Source organism: Typopeltis vanoorti, chromosome 11 (genome assembly GCF_054136105.1).
Source record: "Typopeltis vanoorti isolate ZY-2024b chromosome 11, IOZ_Tvanoo_1.0, whole genome shotgun sequence".
NCBI classification, from domain to species: domain Eukaryota; kingdom Metazoa; phylum Arthropoda; class Arachnida; order Uropygi; family Thelyphonidae; genus Typopeltis; species Typopeltis vanoorti.
In genome coordinates this window covers 123,078,660-123,092,818 of record NC_143559.1, presented here as the reverse complement: position 1 = coordinate 123,092,818, position 14,159 = coordinate 123,078,660, and the positions used below count along the sequence as shown (strand labels likewise).

Sequence of the window (14,159 nt, the reverse complement as noted above, 5' to 3'; positions counted from 1 at the left end):
AACACCATGAAAATTATGTTTACATCCATAGTGCCAGGTTGCCTGAAGAAAGACTGATTCTATTCATTAACTAGAGCAGCTTTTTCTAAACTGGTCCTCAACTAGCTCTTAGGTTAGTCAATCTCTGATAGGACAATTAGGCTTATCTTCTTGGAAACTGTGTTTGTTAACCCAGTACTTAAGAAACTCAGTCATGGAACTCATACCATTGACAGACAATAATACCAGTGTTATTATTTAGGACTATGAGATGCTTGCAGTTGTCTGCTGTACTTTCTCTCCTGAAAAGCTTGGATCGATTGATAGTTTGGGTTCACTATCAGTAAATGTTTGAAGGATGGAGATGGGTGCCACTGGTCTTCAAAGTTAGGTGGATCTGCTTTAGCCCATACTATCTCTTTGGGGAATAAAAGTCATTAGGGAATATTTTTTTTTCTCTGAAATTATTGGTTTACAATCGTTAGTGTTTCTCTTTCGAGCAGATTGGTCGTCGAAACTATAAATTAAAGATGCCAAGAAATTATATTCTTAGTTTAATCCTTTATCCAAGTGTAAGCAAACAAAGTTTGCACCTAAACTAATTTCAGAACTGGGCAACTCGTATAAAGAAGCTAATGACTTCACATCACTTGCCTTAGTATCCCATAATGCAAGCACATATTTTTATGGACATGTATAATGCTATGCATTATGGGAAGGGTCACTACCCAGACTGGATTCGACCTTTATTGAGGTCTCATCAGTGAGAGCCAGGCCCAGAGGTGATACCAAGGTTGAAATAATGCAGAAGTCATATTTCCATATACGAGTAGCCAAAAGGTGTAACACCAGTTCTAGTTCCTGCTGATGAGACCTCAATAAAGGTTGAAAACGGTCTGGGTAGTGACCCTTCCCATAATATATAGCATTATACATGCCCATAAGGATATGTGCTTTGCATTATGAGATACTAAGGCAAGTAATGTGAAGTTATTAGCTTCTTTATATGAGTTGCCCAGCCCTGAAAATAGTTCAGGCACAAACTTTGCTTGCTTATACATGGATAAAGGATTAAACCAAGAATATAATTTCTTGGCATCTATAATTTATAGTATGACCAAGTGGAAAACTTCCAACAGTCGTCCAAACTGTTATGGTCTTACTCCTGAAACAACTTGTAAAATTGAGTGTGCTAAATCGAGAATGCTTTTCCAGGAAAATTATTGCAGGGGCATCACTGAAAGAATAACCACTAAACAACCAAACGAAAGAAAGAAATGGATACTTGTGTATCCTCTGAGTAAACACAAGAATTGGCTCTGACATGCCAAATGAAGTACTGAACGTTTTTTCAGAGGAAGAGATGAATGCTGGCTGTCCATACTTCCCAAAAGAAATTGACAGACACAAGCCAAAAACAAAGGAAATGAGCCCTGAACCTCTCAGAAATTGGATAAGTCTACAAAACTAGAAGAATGGGAAAATTTTTAGTGCAATTGTCATGGATTATGCTAAAATATCAATAATTCTTGTAGATAAACTTATATGTTGGTGATACATAACTGTCAGATTTTTAGGGAAAGGCAACATATACTGCAATATTAATTAAAAAACTTTAATTAATACTTCCTATATTTCAGTAATGTTACATTACCATCTTCAGGAAACTAAAAATAATTATATGTGCATGCAGGCACTAACACTAAACAAATATGGCTTTAGACAACAACTGAAGTCGGTCCTACAGTCCTAAAAGGTGCCACCTAGTTGGCTAAATTGGATAGTAGTCTTGGCTGTTTGATTGATGATCTAAGAATGCAAGGCTTCCCATATTTCGGGCAGTCTCATGCATCCAAATTTGTTAAGGTTTGGAGAGTTTTTTAGAGCTGAGGCTGATTCCAGGAATAATCTCTCATATTTATACTTTCTGCAGTGTAGTAAAGTTCTTTCTTTCAGCATATTTTGTGGCAGGTATCCAAAGCATGGTAGCAAGTCATTGGTGGAAACAGATTATATCCATTTACAGCCACTCAGGACTTGCTGACCATGCTTTGGACACCCGCCACAAAATAGGCTGGAAGAAAGTCACTTTACTACACCGCAGCAAGTATAAATATGAGAGATTATTCCTGGAATCATCCTCAGCTCTAAAAAAACTTCCCAAACCTCAACAAATTTGAATGCATGAGACTGCCCCAAATATGGGAAGCTTGCATTCTTAGAACATCAGCCCAACAACTAAGACTACTATCCAATTTAGCCCACTAGGTGGCACCTTTTAGGACCAACTTCAATTGTTTTCTTCATATTTGTTTAGTGTTAGTGCCTGCGTGCACATATCATTATTTTTATGTTTCCTGAAGATGATAATGTAAAATACCGAAATATAGGAAGTATTAATTAAAGTTTTTATAATTAATATTATAGTATACGTTGTCTTTCCCTAAAAATCTGAGAGGTAAAATATCAATAATATGAAAGTTCTTCTGCAGGAGACATTTAAAACCCAATGAGGATCTCACTTTAAGGCATTTTGCTATTATTCATAAAGGAGGAGTCACTATACTATTTGGCAACCATACTCCTTTTCAGCACATCTGCTTTAAACTGCTCTGGAAGTGGTAGCCATCCACCTTTCACTGAATTTCTTATTATAATATTTTCCTTTTATTTACCACCAGATTCTGAATTAAATCTTGATAATCTTGAGTGCAATCTTGATAATTTCATATTACATCTGCCTCAGCTCATCCTTATTATGGCTGAGCTGGACACAATACTCTGTGAAGTAGCACCAACATGAATGGGCAAGGCTGGATTGTTGAGTGTATGCTCAATGACAATAATGACCTTCTTTTTAATAATGGGCACAGTACATTCTTTCATGTGGTTTCCCACCCATATTCTGCATCTTACTGCATCAAGCCTGCACATGCATGCCTGCTTTAAAATTGCTACCAGCAGATCTTCAAATGAATTTTCAGGTAAGATAAACAGTTTTACATAAAGGTTCAGCCTCTCACTAAAGTTGAGCGATACTTGATAACAAGGTTACAGACTGTTTTCATAACTGCAAATTTTTATAAAATGGTTTAATAACCTGATTTTTATTCTCTTTGTAGAGACAAAGAGAAGTGAATTGAATTATAGCAATAAATGAAAAGGTTAAGAGTTTGTGAATTACAAAAGTTGGTTAATAGGTGAAAAAAGGAAGGGGGGGTATGGTAGAAACATTTAAGTTACTTAAAGGATTTTATAGGATTGCTGCAGGGGAAATGTTTCAGCACTTGGCTAGTAGGAGCAGAGCAAGAGGTCATTAATGGAAGTTGAATAAGTGCATTGTTAGCAACGGCCAGATTTTTTGCTTGGAGATTGGTGAATGAGTGGAATGATTTGCTTGAGTCAGTTGTGAGTCCTTTGTCTGTTAATGGTTTCAAGCTATGTTAATGGTACAATAAATATTGTGTTGATAGTTTGGGTCTCCCATGATGAGTCTTAGGACTCTATGGAGGTCCCATGCAATAATGATAATAAAACTTATTAATATTTCACTAGTTTTCTACCCAACATCTTCAGAGTAGAATTATTATTGTGACAAACACATAGCACTGAACTAAATAAATATGAAAAAAAATTTCAAATTGTAACTGAAACTGAACTGATGTCCTTACATGGTGCTCTCTATGGGCCAGACAACCATAAAGTTAATTTAGATAAGTCTGGCTATCAGGTCTCAAAATTATGGTCTTCTAGATATTTGGCAAATTAATGCATCCATATTTGTTTAGGTTGGGAGAGTACTTCATAGCTGATGCTGATTCTAAAAATAGTCTCTCCAACCTATAACAACTTCTATGTAGTATTGATGTTTTCCTCCATCTAATTCTTTGTGGAGGAGTATTCAGAGAGTGGTCTGCCAATCCTAATCTTGCCATATGGATGATCACAAATATAATTTTTGCATTCTTCAAGGTGGATGCTAACTGATCTGACAAGCTGTCCAAAGTAGGCTAAACTGAAGCCACAAATAACTTTATACACTCTAGGATATGTAAGAGGATGTAGTTGATATTTAGGAGAATGGATAGTCTGACTTCTCCAAATTAACTTTATGGGTATTCAGCCCATAAAAAGTGCTATGTAATGACATTGATTCAGTTTCAATTACAATTTGAATTGTTTTCCACATTCATTTAGTTCAATGATGTGTGCTTGTCACAGGTATAATTGTGCATCTGAAGATGCTGGATAGAAAATGGACAAAATATTCGTAAGTTTAATAATTGTATTTTTTCCTATTTTGGTGTTGTTTTTACCTTGCAGCTGTTGTGAAAAACTACAAGTCTTTCCATACATATACATTTCATTATACCAGTCTCTTTTGAAATTGTTTTTAAATTATATGATTATGTGATAGACAAATCAGCTTGTTTATTAATTATAATAATAATAATAATATTATTATTATTATTATTATTATTATTATTACACGACACCTCCAGGGAGGGTACTACTCTACACCTCTCTGTCTCCACCACTCAATCCTCCAACTACAATGAACTGCAACTACACTAACACCATCTACTGCTGCCCACCACTAGTATTTTCACAGACAATCACAAACATCCATACCCACAGCAGGATTCGAACATGCAGCCTTTTGGCTAGAGAGCAGATACGCTAACCACTAGGCCAACCAGGCCAGCATAACATTGTGTATAATTGGTGGAGTGAATTGAGTTGTGGTGGCTGCCATAATGGATACAGTGAGCAAAGCTAAACACAGTAAAACAAAATCCAATCCAGCAACACACATTATACTGACAAACAGTCATGTTAACTTAAAATTAAGTATTGTATAGTTTCGTAATACTAAAATCTTATCTTTTCTTGCACCTTCCATCCGCAATCTGCATGTAAATTTTCCTTCTACTGGCAATCTCCATAAAAAAAAAAATAAAAAAACTTTCTAAATCAATGATTAGTTTAACAATGAAAACTACTAATTAGTAGTATAAGCATTAGACAACATTTAGAATACCTTCCATATTCTGTGACTAAAACATTACATGCCACTCATGGAATAATTTACTTTTGAAGAATTTTTCCCCCCTCTACAGATGAAAACTCCATTTTCATTTGAAAAAAGAAATTGGAGAACTATAGAAATTTTAATTATTACTATTCTATTATTGCATTTTGCAGCCTTTGGATTTGGAGGGCTCTGGAGGTTTGCAGGACCATTTTCTAAGGTAAGTATTTTTATAATTTTTTAAAAATATTTTAGTACCATTAATGGTATGTTGGAATAACTTTAACTCCAAAGTTTCTTGCATTAGTCAAGATTGAAATTACTACAACATGCATTAAAAATATTTTTGATTTACTGAAATACCAATAAACCAATTTACCAGTATTGCAATCACTGCTTCTGTGGGACTATAGGCATAAATTATTATTATCATTCAGGCCTCCATGGAGTCAAAAGACTCATCGTGGGAGGTCCATCCTAAGAACATAAAGTCTGTCAAGATTCATCGAGGGGAGTCCACTTCCCCATTCTGATATTTACCCACCACTCTACTTGCTACTGCCTGCCATTCAAGAATATCATCCTTGTATTTAGTGTTGAATACTATAGCTATTCCTTCTTGTCCCTTATCATGATTGCTTGAATATAACATCTTTTATTTGTTGCTTAGAAAACTCACCTATTTTTGTCTTTTTTGTTTCAGTACCACCTATTTTGTTGATCTGATATTTATCTAATTCTTCTACTAGTTCCATTTCTTTTCTGTCAATGCTTCTTAAGTTTGATAGTACCAATTTTGAACTCTGCTGATGTTTGGTTGGGATTTATTCCACTATCTGACTTTCAACTGTTTGCTCTAGTTCCCCCAACAAAAACAATGAATAATGGCAAAATAATTTTATTATGCCAATAAGAATACAATTAATTTGGTTGGCTAAATCCCAGATTTCTAGTCCATCCTTGTTTGCTTAATTTTATGTTTTTGCTTATTGGATACAGACATATAATACCACAGCTAATAATTATTGGTAATTTATTTTCTTCTAATAAAAATATTTCTTTTCACAACTGCCTTTCCTTCCCTTATATCTCTCTCTGTGATTCTCAATATGATTCATGTACATTAATGCCCATTCACATATTACACCTTCTAGTCATTTAAATATACTAAACCAAATATAGGATTCTCCATAATTAATATCCTCTCTGACTCCTTGGAGGTCTCTCTTAATAATAATAATAGTTTCTAATACATCCTGCAAGAAATGTATTCTATCCTTCCCTGCTTGTGATTCTGATATATTGGAGAGTGTTAAAAATGATATCAGGATTCTGGAATACTGATTATGAAGGCAGATTGAGAATTTGTAGACTGCAGACACTATCAAACAGGAGAAAGAGGGGTGATATGATTGAGAGATATGCTTACAAACTTCTGAAAGGGTCATACAGGATTTCAATCGAAGGAATTTTTCAATTTATGGAGGGTGGGGAAAGGACAAGGGGGGACATCCTTCAAAGCTAAGAATGAATGCCACTAAGAAGGGGGCGAGGACTAGATTTTTCTCTCATAGGGTGGTGCTTGATTGGAATGGATTGCCATTGGATGTTGTGAGTGCAAGCAGTGTGAATGAATTCAAGAATAAGTATGATAGCTGGTGTGTGAAGTATGTGGCCTCCCTCGACAAGTCTCTGACTCCCTGAAGGTCTCTCTTAATAATAATAATATTCTCTAATACATCCTGCAAGAAATGCATTCTATCCTCCCCTGCACAGTTTTGTTTCAATAGAGAATTCTCCAGGATTTGTGGGTTGTCCACCAATACACAAACATGAGAAAAGAAAAAACATCTTGTGTTTTGGTCAAAGGTGTTTTTACTTTAACAATTACTACTCTATTGTGATTTGATTTGTTGTCTGTGCAAGATCTTTGAGAAAATGGGCAGTATTCGTCTTCTACTGTATCTAAAAAAAACAGTCACTTTTTTTCCAGTATTCAGTGTTGCTTCCATAGAAATCAATCAGTGTTAGACAAATTGATTAATCTAAAAACATCCATCAGAGATACATATCTGAAATATGAATATCTTGGTATCAGTTTTTGTTGACATGCAGAAAACATGTCACTTCCTAGAGGTTATGATATGAAAGATCTTTATAACCTTGGTTGCAAACAGCACTTTCCTCACTTTATTAATAATTTTCTGTCCAGCTGAGCACTTGGATTTTTCCAAGTGAGAAAGAAGAGGGCATTCCTTAAGAATTTGTTTGTAATGATTTGTTTTCAAAGTTAAATCTATAACAGAACTTCATTATTCATCTGAAGAGCTGTAGGCAACACTGTTGCTAACTCTTTCTCCCTCAAAAAAAAAAAAAAAAAAAATCTGTTTCTCAGACATGATTGTCAGTCCAGTCTTCTAGCCTTGATATCTTGTTACTTTACAGAACTGCATTACAGAAACAAACCTTCCCTTCACAAATCCATGCTGACCATAAATAATATTAACCTCACTGCCTTTTTCTTTATATGCTCTTGCTAATTTTTCCAAGAAGTTAATAACCACAGAATAAATACAAACTGGTCCATAGTTTGATGTCTCAATTTTACCATCTTTATGCACTGGTACTATCTTGCTCTCTCCTTCCACTTTGTAGGAACACTTCTGAGCTGCGAGACTTGCATTAAATAGCTAGGTCAGCTCCTTAGCACATTCCCTTAAAATAGACAGAATATTCCTCCTGGAAACATGTTTTGTTTTTGTTTTGTTTTTTTCACAAAACAACAATGAAGCCAGAAAAATAAACACAATTTACAGACATGATACATGGACTTCAGTGCCTTAGTTGATTTGGCCATAATTCCAACCAACCAACCAACCAGCCCCATAAATGTGGCAAAGTCTCGTCTGTCCTCACTGCTTTGTGAGGCCAGATGAGACTTTTCCAATTCTTGAACTCTCTCCATTCCTTTAGAAATAAAACCTATCTCACCAAGATGGAAATACTTATAAAGTGATCATTAAACAACTCTTCTATTTTAGCTGTATTGGTCACCCAACCAACTCCATGTATAGAGGCATTCATCTACAATCATTTCTTCTAATACTACTGGCCACATAATAATAAAAGAACATGAGATTTTCCTTGGAACATGGTGCTAGTCTCTCTCTCTCTCTCTCATATTCCATTTCTATGTTCTTTACTATACTTGTCACCAGTGGCAGCCCATGAAGTTTTAAATGGGGGTGCTGCCTATACAAAATAATTTTTTAAAAAATTATTTTTTTTCCTAATCAGTAACCAGTTTATTAATAAATAAATCTATTTATTTATTAATAAATTATTATGCAGCATCCCCGTTTAAAACTTCACGGGCCGCCACTGCTTGTCACCTATCTCGCATAGGTGACAAGTATAGTAAACACTATAGTAGAGTGTAGTTATATAAAGGTGTATAGACACCTTATACACCTTTATATAACTACACTCGACCTTCCTTTTTTATATCTGTCATAAGATCTTAATTTGCAATTCTTTTTTCATCCTACCCTTATGTTTTACTTGAAACTTATGTATCCTAACCCGATACTAGATTAAAAAGTGGTATGTCATTTTTTCGTACCGTAAAAACATTACCTGTCTTGTAATTCCATATATATATATATATATATATATATATTTTTTTTTTTATATTGAATGACTAGAAACTGAGAAAAATGAAAACAAAGTTTATTAGCACAACTAATTTCAGCTGTATCAGCCTTCTCCAGGTGCAAATTAAAAAAGAAATAACCAATAAAACATAGAGGAAATAACTGTAAACATCATGGAAAGTTAGTGTATATATTTCAACTTTGAAGTCTGTGCATTCAAAACTGTTCTCTTGTTGGCTTCATTGTTGGGCGTATGCATGCATATAGCATCTCGCGAACAATGACAGTCTGAAAGATTGTAATTCAGGTTTTTGTTGAGAATGATTTCTTTTGATTCTATTATCTTCCTTTCTAATTCATTGTGGCAATGGAAAATGTTATTAGACTTGTCCCATAGGACTGTATGGCTAAGGTTTTCTTCATTAGAATTGGCTGGAACAGAACGTGACTAAACAAAGCACTGGCTTGCATTCTCCTGTAACTGATGTCTCTCTTATGTTCTTCAATGCGTAACTCGATCGATTTCTCTGTTTGACCAAAGTAAGGTATATCACAGTTTCACCAAATCTGGTAAACACTGGGATATTTAAGGTTATGATGTCTAGGAATTGAGTTACACATTGAAGACATTTCAACGTTGAAATATATACACTAACTTTCCGTGATGTTTACATATTTCCTCTATGTTATTTCTGGTTATTTCTTTTTTAATGTGCATCTGAAGAAGGCTGATGCAAGCTGAAACTAGTTGTGCTAATAAACTTTGTTTTCATTTTTCTCAGTTTCTAGTCATTCAATTTTTTTTTAAATGTATATCAACCAAGTAAATCAATCAAAACATATATATATATTTTTATTTTTTTATTTTATTTTATTTTATTATTTTTTTTTTTATAAGACTGCTATATACTTATCCCCACCATGTAATGCATGTGCTATTTGTCTCTAAAAAATTCCAGAAATTATTTGCTTTTGCCTTTATTACTGTATCTTCTTTTCCAATTAATATTACTGTAGTTGATCATCTGTTTTCACATTTTGCTAAGATAATTTATAGATATTATTATTTATTATTATTATTTGACACCTCCAGGGAATCCAAGACTCATCAAGGGAGGGTACCTGCTCTACAACTTTCCATCTCCACCGCTCAACCTCATCCACATGTCATCCATCAGTCAACCTCATCTAAACCAATGCCATCTACTGTCCACCGCCACTGGCACTAGCATTTTCACAAACATCCATGACCACCATGGATTCAAACCCGCAGCCTTTTGGCTGGAGAATGGATATGCTAACCACTCGGCCAACCAGACCCGCATACATTTACCACTAGCAATATCTCACTAAATAACTTGTCTTACATACTCTAGCTTACACCATATACTCTCAAAGCCATTAATATACCCCTTCATGGATACCAATATCTTTAGATGAACCAGATTTATCAAGGTCATATACTCATTCTCTAGATTTCTGATATTTCTAGCATTTATATTTAGAAATAAACAATGTAAAAGTTGCTCTTCTTATTAACTATATATTCATTAATGCTCTCCCCAGTCTCCACTCTGCTCTACTCTGGGTTTGAATACCAGGTATAGGACACAGTAAGCTTTATTAAGACTTTTCAAGAGAAGCTGAATTATCAGGTTTTAGGTAGAGGTAGAAGGGTCTTCTGTTCTGGAAGCTCTTGTTTATTATCTTACAAAACAGGCACACCAGTGAGAAGAATATACACACAACTGATATAATCCTCTAGCCTCATAGCTGTATTGGCTAAAATTTGATCCAAACCAAAGCTACCTTCCACCTGGCATTCTAGTTTTCCTATATCATCATGTTCATAAAACAACAGTCATCTCTTGCATACTGCTCTAAGGCACTCCACACTATCCAAACCTCATGCTACATATTCTGTTCTTGTTGGGTCCTTCATTATCACTGCACATCTTTTCAATTCTGCCATGTCATACTGAGGCACTACATTCACTATCCCTCCTCACACTTTTCTGCTACACACTCTATCCATTCACACTGTCTCTCATGTCATTTGTACCAAACTATCACTTCCATCCACATCTCATCCACATTTTTAACCTTTCTTCATTGATATAGTCACCATTCAGTATCAGTTCTCCCTAACAAGCACTCCTTGTGTATATTCTGAATTATCAAAATCATCATACATTACTCTTCTCACAGCCTCATTCATTCTTCTTACAATCTCTTCTTCTCACTTCTTTCCCTTAATGCAAAATCCTCTTGACTTGTTCTCACTTGCTTGTACCCTCTTCCCTTGCTCTCTCATATTCTCTCAACTTTCACTTCCACTTTTGTTTCTATCACATCATCTAACTCCTCTCAACCATCCTAATTTCTCCATTCACCCTTCTCAACTTAGTCCTCATGCAATACACCTCTTCCTCTCCCTCATGTTTATTTCTCTTTCAAGAATTCTACTCTCACCCAACTCATTCATTCACTGTAGTTGCCAAATTTGCATACTCTATCTCACACTCCATAATTAAATCTTTAGACACTTTTGCATATTCTCCTTCTTCAATCACACTTATTTCCATACTATTATTTTCACTGCTGTGAAAACTGAGAATACTTCCATCTCTCAGCACTAACCATTACTTACATTTTAGATGCATACAAGCTCCAAGTGTGGCATTGGAGAGATGAACATGGGATAATGTATGGGGGGGGGCATGGTTTTGTGAAGGGTAGATCATGCCTCAGTAACTTGCTCACGTTTTATACTGCAGTGACGGCTGAACTGGATAAGGGTAATGGGTTTACAGTGATACTGCTGGACTTTGCTAAGGCCTTTGACAGGATACTACATGGAATTTGAATCAGTAAACTGAAGCACATGGAGATGAATAGGAGGGTGGTTGATGGAGAGATATCAGAGAGTAGTTTATTCAGGAGTAGAGTCCAAAAGAAGGCCTGTTACCAGTGGTGTGATGCAGGGTTCTGTTCTTGGACCGTTGCTATTAATTTGTTCATTAATGATATAGGAAAGGATCCGAGAGGAACTGTTCATTTATTTGCCGATGATGCAAAGTTGGGTATAGCAATAGTGAATACACATGGCGTCAAAATTTTGCAGGATGATTTGGATAGATTGGCAGACTGGGCCAAGGAGAATGGATGTCAGTTTAATGTAGCAAAGTGTAACATTATGCATTTTGGGGTGAAAAGATTAGCAGCAATATACCACATTGGTGGAACTGTACTCCAGGAACCAGAGATTTGGGAGTGGGAGTTGTGGATAGGGAGTTGTAGTTTAGGAGGCACATAGCAAAAGTGGCTAAATCAGCTCATCAGATCACTTGGTTACTGAAGAATACTTTGACAAGCAGAGATAAGCAGGTTATTGTTCCTCTTTATCAAGCTTTGATAAGAACCCCATCTTGACTACTGTGCTCAGATCTGGGCACCAGGGTTTCTTCTTGGTGGGTAGGAGGTAGAAAGGATCCAGAGGCGAGTGACCAAGATGATAGCTGGTCTATTGAATTGAATTAACCTTACAAGAATAGGTTGAAGATCTGTGGGTTACAGAAATTGGTTGATATGCATAAAAGGGGTGATATGATTGAGACTGAATGACTGAATTAATCTTGCAAAAACCCCTCAAATTACTGAGGGGTTTTTGCAAGATTAATTCAGAGGAAATTTTTCAGAACAGGTCTAGTGGTGGGAGAACAGGGGCCATCCATGGAAACTGAGCAAGGGTATTAGAACTAGGTTTTTTACTTGGAGAGTGGTGAATGAGTGAAATAAGCTGCCAGAATCTGTTGTGGGTGCCATGACTGTGAATGAGTTCAAAGCAAAGTATGATAGATACTCTTCGAATGCTGAATAGTTCTTGACATGATGTTTAGGGCCTCCTTCGATGAGTCTAAGGACTCCTTGGAGTTGCCCCTAATAATAATAATAATTCTAGAAAATCCTGACGTCTTTGTCCATGATTAGTTTGGATGATGGCAGACTGGGTAACAATAAGCGAGACGGTGGACTTATGCAAACTGCTATAATAGTAGTGAAGAACATTATGGCAAACAAGGTACAATAATTAATAACTTCACAATTTAAATAAATGCTGCACACCCAATCATCACTCTCTTAAAACAAAATATATTCTTCGTGTGTAGCATGACAACCTTCTTCCAGTATGCCCTATAAACATCCACTCTCCACAAGGTATTTTTAACCAAAATAATGTTATTATAATAGACAGGTAAATTTTAATAGTACTTATGATAAATTTAATATTCAGGGAGTTCCTCTTCATGCATCTCATTATATATATATATAGCAACACATTATTTATTTATGTATTTATTAGAATTATTTATAATAAAAAAAATTTTTTAATTTGTTAGTTATATGTTTGTTCTGTTATCTTCTTCCCATTAGTCTCAGACCAATCTTGACAATGCTGAACTCTTTGTTAACTGCTTAGAAGCTATGGTGGAAACTTGTTTACCTGTTGATGATGGAGAATTACATGAACTTACTCAGTATCCAAGTACCTTAAGTGTATCATCTACAATGAATTTATCATCTTCCATGTCAAGCTTAACACTTGGTTCTCCAACTGAAAAAGAAGCAGCTGGTGATTATTGTAGCATTGCCACAGATAGTTCTTCAAGAATTCGACATGGATCAGCAAGTCAGCTTAGTAGGCAACGCAGCTTCAAATGTAAGGGATCTAAAAATGGCAAATTAGGACACTGAAATTAAGCAGGTGTACCACTTGAAACGTCACAAGAAGGCTACTTACCGTACATTGTGCAATTCCCATTTATCATCAATCCCATGCTCATTTGGGTCCTGGGTGAATACCCAGATGAAGCTTCATTGCTCCTACTGGGTAGTTATCTTCTTCCTTTGTACAGTAATATTGTTGTCAAACTGTTATTTTATGAGATGTAATTTTTTGTAATGTAAAATGATTTTACGTACTGAGATGTAAATTTTCTTACTTATGAGCACGTGAATTATGGTGAAGCAGAAATCAGTATTAGCTGATATACAGCAGAATTTAAAACATTGTGTGATATCCTACTTTTCTTTCTCACTCTCTATGCTGTTTGTAAAGTTTTTTTCATTTATAAAAACAATTTTATTAGTCATTTCTTATGCACAAAAGTTACTTGTAATATTATAGTATTTTAATTTCACAAATTGTGGCTTCCAAACTCTGTATAGTTTTGCTTTATTAAGAATTATTTCTCTGTTTATCCCATTTATTTTATTTTCATTTCATTTGTAAATATTTTTGGAAGCCATATGACCAAATATTTCTCAGGCAGGAATCGTGCAGAATATGGGATCACATTCAGAAATACATACCATACCCTATATCTGCATCGTCGTCAGTGTACCTCATACATAAATATTCACCCTAGAGTCTGACTACTGTGACTAGCTCCTCCCAACATCTGAGCCTGTTGTTGTTCTACCTTCCTTGTACA

General features: G+C 35.3%; 1 protein-coding gene across 1 annotated transcript in view; it reads left to right on the top strand.

Moving 5' to 3' along the window:
• Nf1 (neurofibromin 1) overlaps window positions 1-13,692 on the top strand; it is a 1,119,557-nt gene extending 1,105,865 nt beyond the window's left edge. Inside the window, exons 59-60 of the mRNA XM_090400295.1 lie at window positions 5,185-5,231; window positions 13,099-13,692. Coding sequence (XP_090256421.1) covers window positions 5,185-5,231; window positions 13,099-13,419 — 368 coding nt within the window. The 3' untranslated portion in view covers window positions 13,420-13,692. The remainder of the gene's footprint in view (window positions 1-5,184; window positions 5,232-13,098) is intronic.
• The last annotated feature ends 467 nt before the right edge of the window (window positions 13,693-14,159 follow it).